General features: G+C 38.3%; 1 protein-coding gene across 1 annotated transcript; it reads right to left on the reverse strand.

Annotated features, from left to right (window-relative positions):
* Positions 1-335: 335 nt before the first annotated feature.
* On the reverse strand, positions 336-22,153 carry LOC110061383 (SUMO-activating enzyme subunit 2-like). The gene is made up of 19 exons (XM_020768231.2): positions 21,970-22,153; positions 20,753-20,836; positions 18,004-18,074; positions 17,360-17,424; positions 11,732-11,832; positions 10,513-10,634; positions 10,155-10,347; positions 9,311-9,407; positions 8,182-8,272; positions 7,547-7,604; positions 7,160-7,253; positions 6,441-6,553; positions 6,081-6,182; positions 5,094-5,147; positions 4,378-4,435; positions 4,001-4,039; positions 3,363-3,468; positions 2,705-2,826; positions 336-2,184 (listed from the first exon to the last, which is right to left on the reverse strand). The coding sequence occupies exons 1-19, from the start codon at positions 22,129-22,131 to the stop codon at positions 2,024-2,026; spliced, it is 1,893 nt and encodes a 630-aa protein (XP_020623890.1). The 5' UTR covers positions 22,132-22,153; the 3' UTR covers positions 336-2,023.
* Between the last annotated feature and the right edge of the window lie 212 nt (positions 22,154-22,365).

Below are 22,365 nucleotides of genomic sequence, written 5' to 3' on the forward strand. Positions count from 1 at the left end.
ATGTTAATATTGCCGACGGCTTTGCGCTCATTACATCGGTCGTAGCTCTACCGTCCTTTAAAAAATCGAATCTAACTTCGAAGCAAGTGTTAATTGCCATCTTGTTTTCTAAGTCCTGAAAGCTGCAATAAACCGGCAATCTGTATTCAAATCACAGTTTTTCCGTCCGTCTATCAAAGGAAAGAAAAATTCTCCAAGTATTCTTCACCAGCAAGGTGGAATTACGAAAAAAAGTGTCAACAGATTATAAACCAACCGCTAATTTGCAAACTCTGATTCCCCACAACCCGTAACTTGCTATCGCAAATCACGAGTTAAAATAGACTCACAGCAACTACAAAACAGAAACTTTTATTTCTGATAGAGGTCTTCAACAGCTCAACGTTGCTCTATAGAAATCTGAACGGAACAAAACACGTCTCTGAGTAAAGAGCAGAAATAAAACTTTACGCTACCATTGGCGCAAATTAAATGAAAGTCAAGCCAAACCTCCCTGTAGTTTTACGATTGCACGCGCGCTTAGGACGAAAGCTCAGGTAATCTGCGCGCGCTCAAAGGAAAACGTAAGTGTTTTTCGATTTTTATGACGTCAACATGAGCATAAAAAGCAAAACTGACAGTGAATGTTCTCGCGTTTCCTTCGGTGAACTTTTTTAAAATTTGGCTCAGTTGTAACAACATACAATTCCTATAAAATACTTTATTTTTGCCAAAATCTGTCGGAGCTAATCTAATACATTTAGAAGAATGACAAATTACAGGACACTGGAATAACCATCTGAACAACCTTGACTTTTTACCAATTCAAAATATCAGGCAATATCATTTCCATGATGTGGCAAAGTTTGAAAAAACTTCACCGAAGGAAAGTATAAATATTAAGTAGTTTAGGCCAAAATGAGGAAAAAATCTGCCTGTCATTAGATGAGATGTTGCCATGGTAACGGCCTTAATCCAAAAATTGACAACCAAAAAATAAGCCTTATTTTAAAAGTACCCATACTGGTAAATCTCTACAGGGAAAACTTTAAGAGGAATTAACAAAGTTTCCTTTTCTAACTCGCGCTCTATAGGGAGGGTGTTAGTAAATATTCTAGGGAGCCACCTTAAAATACGTTATCGCGGCGTTATGTCCATGGCGAGTCGTCCCAGTCTTTTAGTGCTCGCACGGTCATTTCCCGGTGATCATGGTTTTCACTGTTCGCCTAGCTACGAAGAAAGCGCGCAAAGTATAAAGTGGTGCTTAGCTTCTAGTTTTACCATGGAACAAGGCTATTCTAGAAAACGGACTTTCCGGCTAACTTTCCCTTTACTCTTGCCGTTGCTACACAATGTAGCTTCCTGCGCAGCAATTATATAAACTTCAAGTAAGGCAGAGTGTGCACCTGACATGCGAACACGACATTACGCCACGATTCAGTCCGTACCGAATGACTTGTCTTTAAAATGTGGTACACTTCTAGTAAGCAGCCCCAAAGCGACCTAATTTGGTGATCGCCGGATAGGTCTGGCCACTCAAGGAAGTATTAAAATGCTGAAAATGTAATGTTTGAAAACATTCGGCTAAAAAAGAGGAGCAGTGCGATAGGTCATCAAAAGAGAGAGTTCTACTACACTGCTACGATAAAACAACCATCCATCGTAACACAGTGCTAGAATTCTCTACGGCTAAAACAGAACTGTTAAGAATGTCAACTAGAGTTATTTTTAGGCTTAACAAAATACTGAAGGGAATGTCTGGCTTAACTGACATTCTTTGTTAGTCATTCCGATCTCAGAGCGAGCACTTTCTCTTCCTCTCTCTCTCTCTCTCTCTCTCTCATCGAGTACCGGAAAATACGGGGCCCTGGGACAGAGTAGACGAAGAAAATTTACCGAAGTACAGTGGCAGAGAAAAAAAAAAAGAAAAGAACTTCGGCATAATTCTCAGTTTGTATCTTCGGCGTTCCCCGTAGTGTTGTCTTCGTTACGAATCTCTCTCATTAAATTGCAAGTCTCTATCTTGTCAAAGGAACCTCCATTCTCAAAGAACAATAACATCGTCCTCGTCTTCGTCCACAGGAGCATTAGACACCCTTGCTCTTTTTGCGTTCTTCAAGTCTTGTTGATCTTCGGAATCATTGGCTTTCCTCTTTCGAGACGGCGCTGGTTCATCAACTACCATCAATTCCTCTTCGTTCCCGCCTAACAAACGTACGAGATTGAATTAGTCGAACTCAAAACGGATACTTTGTGCTGTAATTTCTAACCGCTTTCTGTTCCGATTGATTTGGTTGATGTGCCCAATACAACCCTTTTCCTGCCGTTTTCGATTTTCCTGAATACCCCCACATGCGGAAATCAGCTGTGTTGCTCGGAATAAAAGTGAATATCTCAAAGTGTTGGTGATCGAGACACGTCCTGATTCAAATTCTACGTAACTACCCATAATCCCCTTTACGTGGCCCCAGTCCTCTGGTCCGTAGCTGCAAAGTCTGTTGTACAATGCTACATTGTCAGGAATATCATTTTGCAGCATTCGTTTTCTATCCTAGAGCACGAGAGGCGCGTGATAGCTTGGAAAGCATTAACTGCCTCCGTGTTTCTATAAGGATGTTCAATCTGAGTTGTCACGCAACGTTAATCACTGTCGCGAAGAAGAGCATTGCGTGACGACTAAAACAACCTATGAGGTATTTTTTTTCTTGAACTAATATTCTCTTACCCGTCGCAGCTTGGTTTTCTGTTTCTTCTGGTTCCGTTGACGGGCCGGGCTTCGGACTAAGAGGTATGGGGGCCGGCACATCACCTTCCACCTCAAACTCTAAATCGCTCTCTAAATTATCTCTATAATGAAATTATTGCGAGTAGTTACAGCTGTAGATGCTTAGAAAGAAGTTACGACTAAGTAGCCAGAGATTGACTCGATATAAAACGCCAAATCACAGCCATTTACACTGATCAGTCATAACGAACGAAAATAAGGCAACAAACCAATGAAAATCATGACGCCCAGCGCGGGAAAAAAAAGTTACTGATTGGTTTTGGTTTCGCTGCTGATTGGTTTAAACTAACAGCATCTTTCTTCCCATTGGTTAGAGTTCTACGACCTTTTTTCAACCAGTCACAGAGCAAACGTGTCTCGTTGTTGTCTCGTTCCAACGATGAAACGAAGGTCGCATATTTACTGGGTTCAGCTTCGCTGCGAAATTCAATTTTTACTTACCGACAATGGAGTCAAGAAAGAGTTTTCAACGACTTCTAACATTTGCAAGGAACTATTTCCTAATATGTTAACATGTAACCGGTTACATCTAACTAACATGTCAGATAAAAACCCCATAAATAGAGTTGTGTGTTATGCATTTGTTTTGCCAGCACACCTGTGTTGAATATTGAGGACAAGCTGGTAGTTTTGAAGGAAGTCGTCCGCTGTTAATCTCGAGCTGTTACCAACGTGGAACTCACTTAACGTCTTTGGTAAATTTTCTATTAAAAAAAGGAGAGAGAAGAGGATTAGGTTTGAATAATTGTAGCAGAATACAAGCATGAGAACTTAGAAGAGTTGAAAATAATACAACAACTCAAACTTTACTGACACTCCCTAAAGAGGGGTTTTCAGTGACAATGATACAAATTTTTAAGTGAACATAAGTTAAAATGATGGCGTTTCTAAACATTACGATGATACAATGACGAATAAAAAAAGAACATGAATAATTTGATAGCAGAAACTAAAAATTATAAGATAAAGATTGTATAAAAACAGAAATTGTTGTAATAAAGCAAAAACTAAGACCGGCTTGAGAGAAAAGTGGCGAACAAATTAGCCTGAATTTACGTTTAAAAGTAGGAACAGAGTCGCAGAGTTTAAGAGGGTTGTCTAAACTGTTCCAAAAGCTGACTGCACGGTAATAGAATGTCCTCTGTCCAGATCTGGATTTAAATAAAGGAATGAGCAAGAACTGAAAGCTATGGTCAATCAAAAAGTTCTGTTAACAATTTAAAAAGAATAACGTACCGTCCGTTTCTCCCTCTTCGCTTGATATTAATATGCTGCCTGAGAGCAAAAAGAAATTGTTTTAAGTTAGCAGATGTTCTTTTCCGTCCAGGAAACGTCCTTAGCGTTGGTTCCCGGTCTATCATATCTCTCAGCTTTATTTCTCAGTCTCCTGCAAGCTGACTACTCCGCATAACTGAGTCAAAGCGCAGGGAGTGGTAAGCGTGATAAAAGGCGGGAAAATCAGGCGAACAGCAAGCAGCAGTCATCGTGACTTGATTGTAAACCAAAAGCAACGCAGTCTGTTTTACAGTTAAGTCGCAAGGAGATGTCTGTGCTCGAAGTTTCTCTTCAAATGAATAAACGCAAAATGTTAATGAAACAAAGAGAGAACTAACCTTTGCCGTCCTCTATTTCGACATCGGGGGCCACCATTCCAAATCTTTCCTTAAGTATCTACATTAAATAGATGAAGAAGTCGTTGTTTCGTTTATTTATTTATTTTTTTTTTTTTTACGTAAGGCCGTTCTGGTTGGTAATACCGAACGTAATTCTTTTCTTGATTTAGTTCTGCATTTGTCGAGCTCTGCAACGGGTGTAAAAATCTTGTCCGACGAGCTCTAACGAGTCAGAGGAAACATGCTGTTTATTTTCTTCGACCAATCAGGAAGGCCAATAATAATTATAATCGTGAGGTGCTGTGCACGCATTTCCCGAGCTTGGTATTTGATGAATAAATTCTGATTGGTTTATTAGATCATTTGCGTCTGTTGTGATTGGCTAAATGTGATTTGAATGGATTTTGGGCTTGGTTTAACGACAGGAAGGGAAAAACGCTGTAACGATAAGAATGACGAACATTTTCCACAATAAGCAAGTAGACACGTCACAGGAGGTTACAATAGTGTATTCTTCAATGAACACAGTATTAGACTGGAAACTAATCAAGCTGTACGCTACCCAGCTGATAGCTTGTTTCCACTAATATTTGTCGGTAGCATTGGAATGATGTTTACGCTTTGTTTCTTCCAAAAAGTCACAACCGCAGTAGGGTACCGAGTAGGCAATGTCTCTGAACTAAATGCAAAAGATAAAATAGAATATTCCAGCTCACCTTTTCTTCTAACGTCTTGACTGTGAGAGTTTCTGTGTTTACAAAAACAGTCACCTATAGTGGTACAGAAATCCGGAAAATCGCAAATCAATCTTCCAGACAGAGAAGACTTACCCTACAGGTATACTCCATTCACACCGACAGGTTAAACATGTTTAAAAGTGGTTTAACTAAGATTTAGATTTAGATTTTGACCATAACCCTAAGTGGGTATAGGCCCAAGGTTAAAATTTAGTTGCTCATGCCATACACACCCCACACCTTAACAAGGCAAAATCATGTTTAAATAAAATATGTTAGCAAGCATGTTATAGTAAGTATGTTAGCAAGTTTTTACGCCCACCCGTCGCCATACAAAATGAATACGCTGTACAAATGCATCATCTAATAACATATTTAGTAATTTTTAAGAAAACTTTACCACTCTTTTCAGGTTACCACCATTAAAAATGTTTCTTTTGAAGAAATGGTTTCGAGAATATGCCAATGATAGCTCCTCTTCAAATTATACGATCACTAGTCACTTTTAAGATGTAGAAAACCAATTTTAATAGTTCACTAAAGTGTAAAAATAACACCTGAGTGAACTGAAGAAGAAAATAGTAAAGATGGGAAAAGATTGGGAATGCTGAGTACGACAGATTACCAATTATTAACTTGAAAATTCAGGATACTGAAATGTTCAAGACGTGCATTTTGTAATGCAGGCCCGGGGTTTCATTAAGGGCCAGGCACCGGACAAATTGACCGGCTGTGAGGAAGGTTTTACCCGCCCAGTTTAACCATCTTGCGTTGAGTTTTTTCTTATAAAGAAGTTCAGTTTAAATAGGTTCGTCGCCTGTGAAAACCAGTTGCCCTTCTGCTGAAAAAGTTAATGAAACCCCCTTAAAAGCGACAATTTAATGAAAAACAACTAACAACATTCCAATCATTTCTGCAAAGAACATGGCCTTGAAATTCATGTTTCTTTTTGCTTTCTTTCCTCACCTCGGGTTTGGCAGCACAGACGTAGCACTTGGGGTTTGGAGGAACCAGGCTACAAGGCACTAATAATCTCTTCCTTGGATTCGGTTGTCGGTTAAGATAGATCTGCAACGAGAATGCAATTAGACGGTATACAGAAAATTCTCAACCAAAAACCTTCACTTACACTACAATTGGGCTGTCAATTAAACTTTAATTTTCCTAAACGTAAGACTAATTAAAACTTTCCAAAAACTAGTCAAAATGCATGAATTCAAAATGCCTTTTGTCTGACATGAACAATCAGTAAGTGAGCACAATACAAGCCAGAGTGTGCAGTATTCCATTCTCTCAGATAATCTTGTCCTATTTGAACAGACTAACCGTTCTACATTTGTCCAGCTTCCCATTCAGGATGTTTAGAGCCTGCATGACTATCACCCCTGAAATTATCGCATTTGTTGTGGCAATGGCTGGAATAATATTACCTGCCATGGCTATAAAAATAAGAAAAGTAAAACACCGATGTCACATGACCATCTCAACAGAATAACAAAAATATATAATAGTAATAATAATAATAATAATAATAATAATAATAATAAATATTCACGGTAAAGTTAACTTGGTGCAGTGCTTTTATACTTTCAGTTACATTCTCTCAGAAAGTAGTATAGAAATTAACTCATGTACTTTTATTACCTCTGGCACCTTGTACAGTTGTATATTTTTACGAGTCTTGCAATATTTTGGCAACGGAGCCCATAGAGCAAGTCAGGCTAAAAATGATAAGTAAAAGGGCACAGCGATGCTATTTGTTAAACAAGAGATTTATTCTACAACGCTTTTCTTTCTGAAAACTGAGGCAATGCAAAACACAGTATTGTGTTGTCCAAGAGCACTAAGACCAAGAAAACCAGAACTAATTGTTCTATTGGTTTCCTGAAATGCAAATACCCTGGGATTTATACTCGTTTCAGGCATTATTTGTACTCTACAGACTACAAGTGACAAACTGTTTTCAGTAGCACATGTTCGTAAGTGTAGTTTAGAAGCCATATTATTCCACAGATACATTAAAAATGTTTTTTTTTTTTACAAACCTTTTACATCAAAGCGACTCCTCATGGCTATACTAAAAATGTGCGCTCTGATATTTGCCGCGCTCGTTACAAAGTCCATTGAAGCCGGGTCATCCTGTGGATTGTCAGTGGCAACCAAGTGAACGTACATTTTTAACAAATAACTATTTTATTCACATTATCTCTAACATACAAGCATTACAACAAGCATGTAAGTTGTCATCATCAGCATTTAAGGTTGGAACACGCTAGGAGACATGTTGCAAGGAAATGAAGCGGGGACATGTTACAGCGACAGTTTATCTTGTAAGACATGCCCATTCATAATTTTCAAAAACATTTTGTGGTGGGGACAAACGTTCGTCATATTTCCTGTAAAAAGTGATTTGCGGATTACCAAACACTGACCTTATCCCAGACAAGATCTTCTCCTCTTGCTAGTAACTGTTGCTTTAGAATATCAATGCTGAAACAAGAAAGTCACTTTTTCCATTACATTTTTGCATTGTTAAAAAGTAAACATGGTATACCTCGACAATAAACACACATACATGTATAACTAAACTAAATGACACCTGGACAATTTTCCATCAAAACACCATAAAAGCTTTTAAGAAGCTATTTTTTTTTTACATGATTATTTAATTTTTACTTGTGCAAAACGTCCAAGAAATATCCCACCCCATGAAATTCCAAGGGGGTGGGGGTCTCAACAGCTAACATTTTTTAAAATTAAAAAAATTAAATTAAATAAAATTAAATTAAATTAAAACTAGGAAACTAAACTGGTAATTCCAGAGGGGGATTTTAAATTAGAAACCTTTCCATGGGGGAAATGGAGATTTTCTGGAACAATGAACATTAAATTAACAAATTTAATGTATGCTAAGTTTCCAAATGCAAGGTGGGTGCCTTAAACTAATGAAATTATTCATATTCATTCTATTAAGCTAGATTGTAAATGTACATTTGCAAGTACAGAGTGACACTGTATGCACAACCAGGTGCCTAAAAACATACGACAAAAGCAAAGATTAACCAACCTTTGGCTGAAGATGTCAGCACACTCCTCTGGGCTCCATACTCTTTGGTCCTGCAAACCATTATCTGCCTCTTTTTCTTCATTATTACATGCTGAAAAATAGTAGTAAAAAAAAAATTATAATTTACAACTCAGAGATAATCTGTGACCCAGCCATTAATAATTATATTAAATAAAATTGTAAATCTGACCAATCACAGTCGTTTGCAGCACTACCACACACTAGACAGTATCGATACCCCATAAATTTTGTGTTAAAACCATTTACTATGCCATAGTACATTAAGATGAGCAAACACGAGAGGACAAGTTCCAGCGACTGGTCCCTGCAACAGGTTCTGGATTTAGAAACCTTTTGATTCCTTCAGTAGGTAACAGTCACAAATGATGAAATACAAATAAAATATTAGACAACAAACAATACTGTTCTAAAATACACTTAGAATGAGATACAAATTTGGTAAAGCAATGTGATTCACTAGCATCCAGTACTCACAGAAAGACCTCCTTTTTTGGGTGAGGAGGGGGATGAAGTCATTTTTTAAAACTTAACAGTAGTCTATTGGATATGAAATAATCTCTAAGAAATAGAAAGAAAATTTAACAGTTTATTAAGTAGAATACCGTCTAAAGCCTGGTTCTCATATGCCGCAGATATACCTAGGACATAGCCACCATCACTTCCTTGACCGCCAGCATTGATCACCGCCTTGCCTGCAAAGTTGAGCTAAATTCAACTTCGCATGCAAGCTGTGGTTGTCGGCGGTTGTCTGCGAAGAAAATACTTTTATGTGAACATCATCTGGACCATCTGCGGATGCAATGTATTACATAACAACTCAATTTTTTCCCACAATTCCATACTTTACAGATGGAATGGTTGAATTAAATTGTGCCAATTTGATTTGGATTTCACATCAATTTGAGTATGTCAGCGATCCATCGCAGATGCACCGGGGACCCACCAGAACAGATTGCCAAACATCATCACTTGCAACCAGCGCCTACGTCGCGGGTAGGTCGGCGGCATATGAGAGCCAGGCTTAACAGTTAAGGTCATTATCTCATCCAGATGAAATGCTATGGTAGATGTTTATATTATAGAATGATAGACGTACGTTTCTCCTCACCTTTTTGAATACTTTCCCAGTCAAGTGGCACAGGAGGTTTCCTCTTTCTCCAAAGCTTATCCATTGATAAAAGGTACTTTATGTCTTCACTGAACAACTGAATGAGATCCAAACAGAAACAAATCATGAATGAGACAAGGTCAGTTTTAACTCTGCTCACACATAATTATACTACAGGTAAATTGTAGGACAAGAACTGATCATGGGGAAAGTGAGTCATTTGTTTTGTAACTTTTCAGCCTAAGTTAAAACAACTCTCCCTCTCCAGACCCCAGTTGCTGAACATTCACTGTAGTATATAATATATTCCAGGCAGGTTCCATACTGAAGTGGCATCCCCTACAGAGATTCTTAAAGTGTATCTGTTTGGCTCTTATTCTTACTTTTTAACTCTTTCAGCAATACCACATGGACCCCAAAATTCCATATTACATGTACAACAAATTGCAAGCTGGGTGATACTGGGAAAATACTGGCTTGGTTTTGACAGTACAGGTCAAGTACAATGAGGTCCATTTTCTTGCAGTACTGGCCTGAGCAAGCTTGGTTTTGAAGTGATAAATTACAGGAACTGCAAATGAGCTGTAAAAATGTCATTCTGATTGGAATACATGATTGTACTTTTGGCTATTGATCCTCTTAATCATCTTTGTCACATTATGATAATAACATTCTTAATCAGTGTGGAATATACATGTAGATGTGTAATTTATGTTTTCAGGTTGATTCTTACATATACATGAACACAATCATCTCTCCACACAAACGTACCTAGAAATGTGCATTGACTCAGACTAGACGACAACAACCACAACAACAACAACAACAACAATTCATAACTTACTTTATTGAACAATTTAACAGGATCATATCCTATCTCCTCTGCCCATGTTCTTGTTGATGCTCTCTCAATACCTCCAGCAGCATTCTCTTTCTCTTGATTCTGCACTGCCTTTTCTCCAGCCCCTCCAACAGCCTCTGGATCCTCTGTATCAGGAGACACCTCTTCATCTGCATCAGCCTCGCCGAACAGTTGGCTGTAACATACCAGAGAGTATACTGCACATCAAGCATACATTACACAGTCAGTCTGATTGTTGTTGTCAAAACACCAATTCACACATACCATATAAAATAATTTCTCTAGTTTCTAATCTTTTTTAATGTCATGTATAAACATTTTGCTTGCATGCTATACATACTTGAAAAGATGTTTTGCCCAGACAATACAGTGTATAGGTTCTGAAGGAGTATTTCTGATGGTGCAGCCAGGAAATGTTTTCTGGGTTGGTTTGGGCTGGCACTCGTAACACTCTGTCACACCCTGTTCATTGAAAAGAGAAACAGAATGATGGAATACAAATTTGTCAAGAGCGTATCATCCATTCAGTGGTTTTATTTTCATAGTGACAGCTGTTAAGGTCGACTTTCAATCAAAAGTTATATCCCCTAGTATAGTCTTCCATTGCTTAGGGTATCCCGTAAAATTCCTAAATACTAGTCTAACCTAAGCCCTCTTTTGTGGACGTTTTCCAGGAGGGTTTACAATTGTGTGCGCTTGTTTTTGGATGGGATTATTATGTAAATTTGCATAATTTCAACAATAGTCAAGCTTTCAGAGGTTCAGAGATCAACGTGAAACATAAAATAAGTAAAATGCAAAACTCCGGGCTGAAATATTTAATTTATTTAACAATTGAAATTATTAGACTATGAGCCTGACTTAACTATTCATGAGCGACTGTTGTCAACAGGCAAAGTCGAGATGACTATTGCTCATACAAAACACGGGTGGGAGTAGTCAATTTTTTTTGTTAGTACATACTCTAAAGGTTAACAGCACGAAACCTACAATTTTGTGTATTAAACCTAAACTTAAGAATAGTTTTCAGTTCCAAGAGTAGGGCACGCCGATCATTTTTTATCAGCAATTACATAAATCTACTAGAGTTCTATCACGAATGCCATTCTCTGATTGGCTACGCTACTCACTATTTACTCTGTTGTAGATAGTGAGTAACCTACAGTGAATGCTTGTTAGCAAACTGGCGGCTGCTTCCTTGCATTTAGTGTCTGTGATCAGGATTTAGATGAAGTTTTGAACAACTAGTAGATTTATTATTATACCAAAACTATTAGTAAGATTATTCCCTCTTGATTTCTATGCATGATAGTTGACAAGGGCGCAGCCTGAGTCAAAAAATTGTTAAATAGAAAATGGTGAGAGAACCAATCAGATTTGCAGATTTCAAAGAGAACACAGCTGAGTACCCTACCAAAATAAATGTAAGTTATTAATGACACACATGTACAGTAGAAAACAAACCCAGCAGTCACAGGCTTTTTTTAAAAAAAGCATCAAATTTGTGTCAGTGTCTAATTGCAGAGTAAAATGCATTAAAATATATTTAGTATTGATACCTTTTTAATAACAGTGGCCTGTCCAAGATAGCCAGCAGTACCACTTTCCACCAGTGGCACGTCTGCTGCCAGACACATTCTATTGACATGGTTTCTGGCAGCTAATATACCAAACAAAAAAAAAACCATTCAAATTAAACATACATGTAAAGAATATTAACCTGTTCCGTACATTTAAGACTTTTCACTTACTGGATTCCTCTTTTTGTAAAATCAAACAGCTACATGTATGCTAAGTACTTGTGTGACATGGTGGTAACCTGGAGTAACCCTGTGATGGAGTACTTAAGTGGCAGTCCCCCTAAAAGCGGTCCACTTGACTTTGGGACCAAAAATAATTTTCCTTCATTTTTTGTCAGTGAAAAGGGTTTGACACATATATAAAAAAGCAATTTATTATTTTCTAATTCCTTATTTTTGCTTTGCTACGAGCCAAAATTGAATTTTGGCCAAACTGAGGTTGCCGACCGTGATCAGAAAGGTAAAATTCACCGATTTTGTGAAGCGTGCTACGTCGCCTAAAATGCAGCTCATGGAATTTCGTTTTCATTCGAATTTTAAGTCACATTCATTACTTTGACTAACGAAATATGGAAACTTTTCAAAAAATTCTAAGCTTACCAGCGAGGCTGGAAGACACCCTACTCCGAGGCCTTTGATCACCTACTAAAATTTAGCCAAATTTGACGGGGAAAATCTCAAAAGTTGGGTCTAAATGAAGCCTAAAAAACACATCACAGTAAATTTCATACCTTAATAAAGCGTTCTATATGTTCAAACCGGTGGGTATCTCCTTGGATTGCAGAGATTGGAGAACAGATTAAAATCTGCCACAGTCAGTGTGTTTACATATCTATCGCTCGTGTCAAAGCTCATTTGCATAACCCTAGCACCCGGCGAAAATACATCTTCTTCCGTTCAGGTTCGTTTGTTGACCTTCTGAGTAGTGGCAAATAGCTTCCTTTAATACTTGTGTACACTCTAGATCCAGTTTTGAGGTGAAGGTTGCGTTAAAGTTGATCAATTCTCAAGACTTGCAAGACTCCAAAAGTAAATAATGGCGCCGGTCTGCAGAAATTAACCGTAGCCGTCGTCCTGACCCTTCAATAAATTCTGCTGCAGAGGTAGCACTAGGAGAAGAAGAAAATCGTAAGTTTTCATCTACCGTTTAATGGCAACTGAATCCTGCACTACTGCCAAGACTACTGGGAGCTTGAGGGCTATATGCCCGAATTTGAAAAACAACAACAGAGAAAACTTGCCGGTTGCATCGCTGGGAAATGAACCTGAATGAACACGATGCGCTTGAATGGAACTATGTTTTGCGATGAATGATGGGCTTTACTTCTGTTTTATGTTTGATGCTTGTTTTTTAGTATCTTGCACAGCGCATAAAATAAACTTCGGGATCCATTTATCGGGCCGTTTATACAACGAAAGCTGCACCAGCTTCGTCAAAATGTCACACAAGTTGTAACGTGACCAATTACCCAGAAAGGGGGTACTCCCTTATATGGGCTATACAGGTATCTGTGTGTGAGGCCCCAAAGGGTAGGGTTTTCCAGCCATTTGGGTCATAAATAGGGTATCGATTTTGGCCATTTTGGTTATAAATTGGGTATGGTTTTAGCACTTTAGTCTTGAATTGGGTCTGTTTCTTAGCAGAAGCTACGTTTTCATCATTATCAATAAGATCTTCAACAAAAGCCCTTCATAACATATGTTTAGGGCAACTGTGTCAGCCGCAACGGTCATAAATAGGCTATGAATTTTTGGTCAGGTCATAAATAGGGTAGCAAAAGACGCAGATTTTGGTCATAAAGAATTAAAGAGGGTAAGGGTTTTGGGAAGTGGGCTGCACACCCCCACTCAACTTTTCTGGAAGTACCCCCTCCCCCCCCCCCCCCCTGGGCCAATTACCAGGGGCCGAGGGCAAATCCCCTATGCCGCGCGTGCCGATCATTAGATTTGGCAAGATTTTCTCATTTTAATATTGATAATGAAAAACCCACCCATTAATTTTTTGGACTAGTGCAATCTTTTCAGTATGACCGAACGACGACAATCATTGCAACTTTTCAATTTTTATCTACCTTTCCTCGGAAAATATAAGGAGTTGCTAATACATGAGGGCGGAGGAAGCAGACATGGACCTAAAATTCACTTTTCCTTTCCTGTTATTAGCCGTCTGTTTTTCATAGAAAACAAAATGGAAGAAAATCAAAAGATGGGACCAAGAAACCTTCCAAAAAACCTCCATATCGAAGCGCATGCAGATGTTGAGAGGCCGATTTCTCACTTTGTGTTTATAGGACTACTACCCTTCCCATTTTTTCTGACGACACCAGAATTATTGGCCATAAAAATAGTTTGTCTTTGATTTCTCCGGCTCGCGAAACATATATTTAAGTGATGGGACACGCACTCTTACTGGTATGGGACTCAAGCGTTGGTGTGGACTTTGAACGTAATTGTCCTAAAATGCGATAAGCTTTTTATTAAAGGTGTTATATCGCATCCGGCATACATCAGTGTTACATCCTCATGGTGTCTGTAAAAATCATAATAACCGAGAGAAAATACTTATTTGATAACATTTCTACATACATCATGTATCGTGAGCATAAACATATTCATAACCATCACAAAATGGGACCTAGCAGCATTTAAACAAAAGATGCAATTGAACCCTTTCGCCCGTAGTTCAGCACACACCACTGGCCGTACATTTATTTTTACAACAGAAAAGGCTTGGTGACAGTTACACCGTGACTTGTCGACGCTGCACTGAGATTGACGAGCTACTGAATCTATTTATAGTATTCTTTCACCATGTCCTTTAGCTTACAAGTTCATTAAAGAAGACTTTCGCTCTCTGGCTTTGAGGGGAATTTCAAAATGATCTCACATGGCTTTGAGCATCATGATATTGAATCCCATGGTCAGAGCTTATCGTTTAAAATCAATTCAAGGGCCCCTGCTCAGGGATGGAGGAGCTTATTTTGAATTGGAGGGAGGGGGCTTACAAGCAAGTGCTTACTTGTAGGGGGTCTGGAGATATTTGTAAAATTATTATTTCAAGTATTTTTTGCTTCAAATTGGGGTGGATAAAGCCCCCTCCCAGCTCCCCCGGCTCTGACGTCCCTGCTGCTGTTGAAAGAAGTTGATAATTATACCCCATTTATGACCAAAACGGCTTAAAAACGAGACCCTTTGGGACCGCCCATACCTACATAGCCCATATAAGGGAGTACTTCCCGGGCACCAACGCTTAAGTCCCATACCAGTAAGAGTGCATGTCCCATTACTTAAATATATGTTTCGCGAGACGGAGAAATCAAAGACAAACTATTTTTATGGCCAATAATTCTGGTGTCGTCAGAAAAAATGGGAAGGGTAGTAGTCCTATAAACACAAAGTGAGAAATTGGCCTCTCAACAGCTGCATGTGCTTCGATATGGAGGTTTTTTGGAAGGTTTCTTGGTCCCATCTTTTGATTTTCTTCCATTGTGTTTTCTATGAAAAACGGACGGCTAATAACGGGAAAGGAAAAGTGAAATTTAGGTCCATGTCTGCTTCCTCCACCCTCATGTATTAGCAACTCCTTATATCTTCCGAGGAGAGGTAGATAAAAATTGAAAAGGTGCAATGATTGTCGTCGTTCGGTCATACTGAAAAGATTGCACTAGTCCAAAAAATTAATGGGTGGGTTTTTCATTGTCAATATTGAAATGAAAAAATCTTGCCAAATCTAATGATCAGCGCACATGGGATAGGGGATTTGCCCTCGGCCCCTGGTAACTGGCCTAGGCGGCGGGGGGAGGGGGTACTTCCAGAAAAGTTGAGTGGGGGTGTGCAGCCCACTTCCCAAAACCCTTGCCCTCTTTAATTCTTTATGACCAAAATCTGCGTCTTTGCTACCCTATTTATGACCTGACCAAAAATTCGATAGCCTATTTATGACCGTTGCGGCTGACACAGTTGCCCTAAACATATGTTATGAAGGGCTTTTGTTGAAGATCTTATTGATAATGATGAAAACGTAGCTTCTGCTAAGAAACAGACCCAATTCAAGACTAGAGTGCTAAAACCATACCCAATTTATAACCAAAATGGCCAAAATCGATACCCTATTTATGACCCAAACGGCTGAAAAACCCTACCCTTTGGGGCCTCACATACAGATACCTGTATAGCCCATATAAGGGAGTACCCCCTTTCCGGGTAATTGGTCACGTTACAACTTGTGTGACATTTTGATGAAGCTGGTGCAGCTTTCGTTGTATAAACGGCTCGATAAATGGATCCCGAAGTTTATTTTATGCGCTGTGCAAGATACTAAAAGACAAGCATCAAACATAAAACAGAAGTAAAGCCCATCATTCATCGTAAAACATAGTTCCATTTAAGCGCATCGTGTTCATTCAGGTTCATTTCCCAGCGATGCAACCGGCAAGTGTTCATTGTTGTTGTTTTTCAAATTCGGGCATATAGCCCTCAAGCTCCCAGTAGTCTTGGCAGTAGTACAGGATTCAGTTGCCATTAAATGGTAAATGAAAACTTACAATTTTCTTCTTCTCCTAGTGCTACCTCTGTGGCAGAATTTATTGAAGGGTCAGGACGACAGCTACGGTTAATTTCTGCAGACCGGTGCCATTATTTACTTTTGGAGTCTCGCAAGTCTTGAGAATTGATCACCTTTAACACAACCTTCACCTCAAAACTGGATCTAGAGTGTACACAAGTATTAAAGGAGGCTATTTGCCACTACTCAGAAGGTCAACAAACGAACCTGAACGGAAGAAGATGTATTTTCACCAGGTGCTAGGGTTATGCAAATGAGCTTTGACATGAGTGATAGCTATGTAAACACACTGACTGTGGCAGATTTTAATCTGTTCTCGCGTGCAATTCAAGGAGATACCCACCGGTTTGAACATATAGAACGCTTTATTAAGGTATGAAATTTACTGTGATGTGCTTTTTAGGCTTCATTTGGACCCAACTTTTGAGATTTTCCCCGTCAAATTTGGCTAAATTTTAGTAGGTGATCAAAGGCCTCGGAGTAGGGTGTCTTCCAGCCTCGCTGGTAAGCTTAGAATTTTTTGAAAAGTTTCCATATTTCATTAGTCAAAGTAATGAATGTGACTTAAAATTCGAATGAAAACGAAATTCCGTGAGCTGCATTTTAGGCGACGTAGCATGCTTCACAATTTCAGTGAATTTTACCTTTCTGATCACGGTTGGCAACCTCAGTTCGGCCAAAATTCAATTTTGGCTCATAGCAAAGCAAAAATGAGGAATTGGAAAATAATAAATTGCTTTTTTATATGTGTCAAACCCTTTTCACTGACAAAAAATGAAGGAAAATTATTTTTGGTCCCAAAGTCGAGTGGACCGCTTTTAGCGGGACTGCCACTTAATACTTAGCATCCCATCCAGGGGGAAGTAGAAATACTTCTAGTCTCTTCATGCTACAGAAACCGGGATAGTGAACACTTGGACCAATGCAGACAATTGTTGAGACAGCTGACAAAAACAACGAGAGCAAGGGTTACCCCCCCCCCCTCCTCCATGGTAGCAAAATAAATGACCTTTAGCCCAGCATATGGAAGCCACAGGTCTCACCTCTGTTGTCCAGAGCATTCATCACCACATTGAACTGCTTATAATACTCCACATTATACTCTGGGCTGTAAAAATGTTAAACATTTTAATTTAGCAATAAAGAATTTACTTGGAGTAAGTTGTAATCGACAGACAAATTCGCATTATCTGCTAGAAGATTAATATACTATACAATGTATCTCTTTTCGTTTATCAAGAACTGATTAGAAGAATTTGATTATAACATATCAGGCATGTCATTAAGGGCCATAACTCGTAACACCTGTTACAGCTGAGTATGCTTGATGAACCCTTGATGTTGCAGATGAAACTGCCCATTTTTGATACAATTCACCCATAAAGTAACAACTTTGTTACGGGTGTGAAAATCATCGAGACTACAAGTCAGTCAAATCAAAACTTAATGACAGCTCTGCATATAGTAAGAATTGATTATTGTTAATTAAGATGCTGAATGGGTGGAGGTAATCATGGAATGTCCATGTATCAGTACGTACCAAAGCCTGCCTAACAGGCAAAGCATGGATGGAAGGAGGGGTGAGTTACTCACTATCATTCTATAAAATCTCACACTGCCTGACAAATGACAAGCATCTTTTTTTGATTACTGAATTTCACTTTGCTAACTCTGTGCCTTACGTTACCTCATGATGTTATCATGGTGAGCTTTGATGTTTGCATCAGGATTGAATCGCAGTGCACTCTCACGTGAGACCTGTTCAATGAATGTAGTGACAAATTATCTTTGATTACAGTTGTTTAAAGGACCACAGCATTAACTCGGTCAACTGAGTCAAATCCACATCTTAGTCAAAGAATGTTGTACACTAGTAAGCACTAGTTGCTTTTTGAAAGAGAACAGTGAATGAAATAAATCGTCGTCAATGGTTAACAAAATATACATAAACTAGAAGACCACAAAATAATTAACCAGAACATTTCTAACAAATTATTTAATTCTCTGCTCAACCAGGATAGAATTTCTGCCTACATGTACGTAAAGTCAAGACATTCTAGTACTCTGTACCCTTTTCTTCCAAATAAGAAACTGTCAGGGATTTTATTTTCTTTTATCTACTTCCAGATTTATGTCCCTTGAGATGTTTTTCTCTGCCTAACCATATCACCTTTAAACATCTCCTAACCAATGAATCAGGGTGAGATGAAATTCAAACATTCTGCTTGCCCTTGGGCAAGCTGTAATTTCATCTTACTAGCCCAAATCTCTGAGGAGCTAGCCTGAAATTATTTTATTAATAAGGATAATTAATTAAAATAATAATAAGCAAAAATAATGTTAATTAATAATACGGAGCTTAGATGAACTAATAGGCCCTTTGCAGCTACAGTGTAAGCCATCACGCGACCTATTTTTCATAAAATTATGGGCTATAACTTAACGAATGCCAGAAATGGAAAAAGCATGTTGAAAATATCAAAATGGCCAAGTTTGAGGCCCCCATCATTAAAGAATGAGATTTTATGACAGTCTGAATTTTTGAAAAAAATAAGACGATTGTATGGAAAAAATTGTTGGAGAGCAAGGCCTTGCTCTCCAGGAACATTTTTCAAACAAATCTTCTAAATTTTCTGAGAATTCAAAGTGTTGCATAAACTTACTCTTTAATTCCAGGGTCCTCAAACTTGGCCATTTTGTCATTTTTGATGCACTCTTCCCATTCCTGGCATTCTTTAAGTTATCGCCCATAATAAAAAAATTTTCTACGAAAAATTTGGTCACGTGACCCCAGCTGCAAAGGGCCTATTCTCTTTGATTTCCCTTTCGAATTAAACCTTATACAATAAAACATTTAGAACGCTTAATGTGTGGTTCTAGAAAATATCCATACCCCTCATGGAGGGTTCATTTCCAGTTTGACCCCCACCCCCCAGGATTTTCTGTTCCAGGGGGCTTCACAGTACTCCCCCCACCCCCTGGAATTTCCATGACTTTTTTACTTGGGTCTCCCTAGCTCTTGGAAATTTCATACCCACAAATAACAACAAGACTTAAGTCATCCGTTTTCATCTCCTAGGTACTGTAATAAAATTTAGCTGCAGGTATTCATGCTTGTAGACAAAGACACAAGGCGGCATACATGAATTTTTTCACAAACAATTGTAAACCTTGACTTGGTCACACCACTTACGCTATTTCACTGTACATTAATTATGGAGATACAGTATTTACTAGGTCAGGATTAAAGCTGCTGGATAATGAAAGATTAAGGCTCTGAGATTTGACTTTCCAAAAAAAGACAGTGGAAAATTCTAGACGTAAATTCATGTCATGTTAACAATGAGTTTGAACTGACGACTGACTTAGAAGCACTTCACTCCCAAATGGTATAGCAGCTGACTTTTTCTTCATTCAAAGAAGCTTTCATACAAGAATCTAAGAAAGTACAGAAAATTTAAGCTCTTTTAAAAAACCCAGTCGAAGTTTTAATTTACACGTAGTCAAAACAACATATCAAATTAATTTACACACGTAAGTAACGCCGTCACGCAACATGTTTTTTAAAACAGCTGTTTGCCAAATATCGCTGAAATTTTTCTTTCAGGAAAGGAATACGTCAATAATTAAAGTCATACGCTTTGTCTTATTTTGTAGTTTGTAAATGATAGTAAATTCATTTTATGTGTTAATGTCCTTTTAATTTGTCACACATTTTGTTCAGTCGTACTATAAATAACCAAATGAAATCTTGGCTACCACTCTGGACAGTGCTCCTTGCTTTCACGGTTACATATGCTTCAAGACATATGCTTACTTGAGCAAACTATTAACTACATGGATAACGATGAAAATATGTGATAACCTTGTTATGGCAAGTTTTTGTCTTGCACTGCCACCGGCTGTCGGAACATGCGATCAGGCAAAAAATTGACTTCAGTCACTTAAATTTTACATTTTACTCTACATTGTATCTTAGAAAAAGCATTTCTATTGTTTCACTTCCTCTCACAAACTGTCTGTTAAACACAACGTGTGAAGTTTGCCATTAGGAAAAAAAAACAAAAAACAAAAAAAAAGCAACAGTGTTTCACTCATGTCCACTTCATGTTTGCCTGTCAGGCAACCTGTGATAAGACAGCGCTAGCCCAACTGATTGTTTCACTAGTCCCGGGCTATCAGACAGCCTTTTCACTGTGTCCTGATGAATGGTCATTTGTTTGAGCTCAGATCTTACTCTTGCCATCAAACACAAAAGGATTTGTACAAATACATCTATATTTGCTGGCTAATCTTACTTGCATTTGGCATTGAATAAGAAATTAATGTATACTCTTCCAGTTATTTCTAATACCAGTTTTGGATGCTCTTAAAAATATTATGATCTTTAAAAGCTACAAACATGTCACACTATAATATACAGTCATGTACAGTACCTGTGCTTTGGACTTTCCCACATGTCTCTTCTGAAATAAAAACTGACGATTCAAGTTGCTAACATCAATGGTGTCCAGGTCAATCTGCAAAAAAAAAGTAAATAAATAAATAAATAAATAAATAAAAATAAATAAATAAATAAATAAAAATAACACATTATCATTAACCTGTATGTTTACAATGTACTAATGATTACAGACTGAACAAAAAATCCAAAACACTTTCTGGGGGGGAAGGACCTAGGACCCCTCTAGAAGCTTGTGCCAGTCGGCGGCATAATTTCATTGCTTCAGAAATCAGTTGCCATTTATCCTAGATCCGTGCCTGGTATAGCTACTCAAGTCAAGAGCTACAGCTATTTCCTAGTTTTGGTAGCATCTATCCTGTAAAGCAGATGTGCCACTAAGACACAAAGAGGATCAAGTCATTCTCAAAGCATTTCTGTCAGGTTCCTCTGAAAACTGCTGGTACCAATTTAAATGGCACAAAGGAAATTTAATTTTCAAGTTCGCCCTGTATTTTACTGACCCAAGAGTCACCTGCTACAGCATACTAGACTTCAGTCTGTAATTTGAATGTCCTCTCTCGAAAAACCTTCACTTACCCATCAGGCAAATAAAGGACAGAAGTCATTTCACTGGATTTCCAGAGCGATTGGGAAGGGTATGAATATTTTCTGGAACTTACAATGTTAATCTAATCTAAACTACACTAGCATGTCCTCCAGTCCATATACACGCAATAGCAGAGAGTTCTCCTTTTACACCCTTACCCCTCCGAAAAAACAACAACAACAACATTCACCGTCCCCTTTGTTATGTAACGATGTAACGTGAAACTGTACTTAATTAACATCCTTATTGCGCAGATCACTGATTATCAAAATGACCATCGTAACTATGATCTTGTTTCCAGCTTCATAGATATAACCTCCCTGGATCTACTGAAATATGAAACGGTACTGAAATCTGATGCCTGGGAAGTAAAGAATAGCTCTGTTATCGCAGACCACACAGGCAGCCTGTGATCGAAGGCACTACTTATGTACAATAATAATTGAATGAAATGCAGATTTGGGATGGAATGAGATGTCTTGAATAAAAATCCAATGAAACTGTAGCGAAAATCAAAATTTTAACGCATCTGCAACAAAGGAAAGCACACATGTTTCTTCGCACGTTTTTCGTGTCCGGACTCAATCGATTTGAATACTTACTACTTCAATGTCCTTGAAACCGGTTAAAACCAAATTCTTTAGAAGCTCACATCCAATACCACCTGCTCCAACCACCAGGACTTTTGAGTTTTCCACGCACTGAGACAAATCACTTCCTAAAACATTGCGATAAATGTCCGATATTCCCGCCATCGACGCCATCTTGAGAATTTCACCGGCTTGTTTCAAGCGGTCAGCGGTTGTATTTTAGTTGGTCAGAGCAAATCTTTACCGACCGGGTGGGTGTTAACTATAGGAATTGAAAAGATCTCTTTATCACTGACATTTTACGAAATATAGCTCTTACAGGAGAAAAATACAACTTCAAATATTTTCGTATTGTCTAAGTCTATTATATTTTTATGGTTTTTCTTTTTCAGTTTTATTTAGACTTTT

This window comes from Orbicella faveolata, unplaced genomic scaffold (assembly GCF_042242905.1).
Source record: "Orbicella faveolata isolate gen_17 unplaced genomic scaffold, um_ofav_v1 contig_3, whole genome shotgun sequence".
Classification (NCBI taxonomy): Eukaryota; Metazoa; Cnidaria; class Anthozoa; order Scleractinia; family Merulinidae; genus Orbicella; species Orbicella faveolata.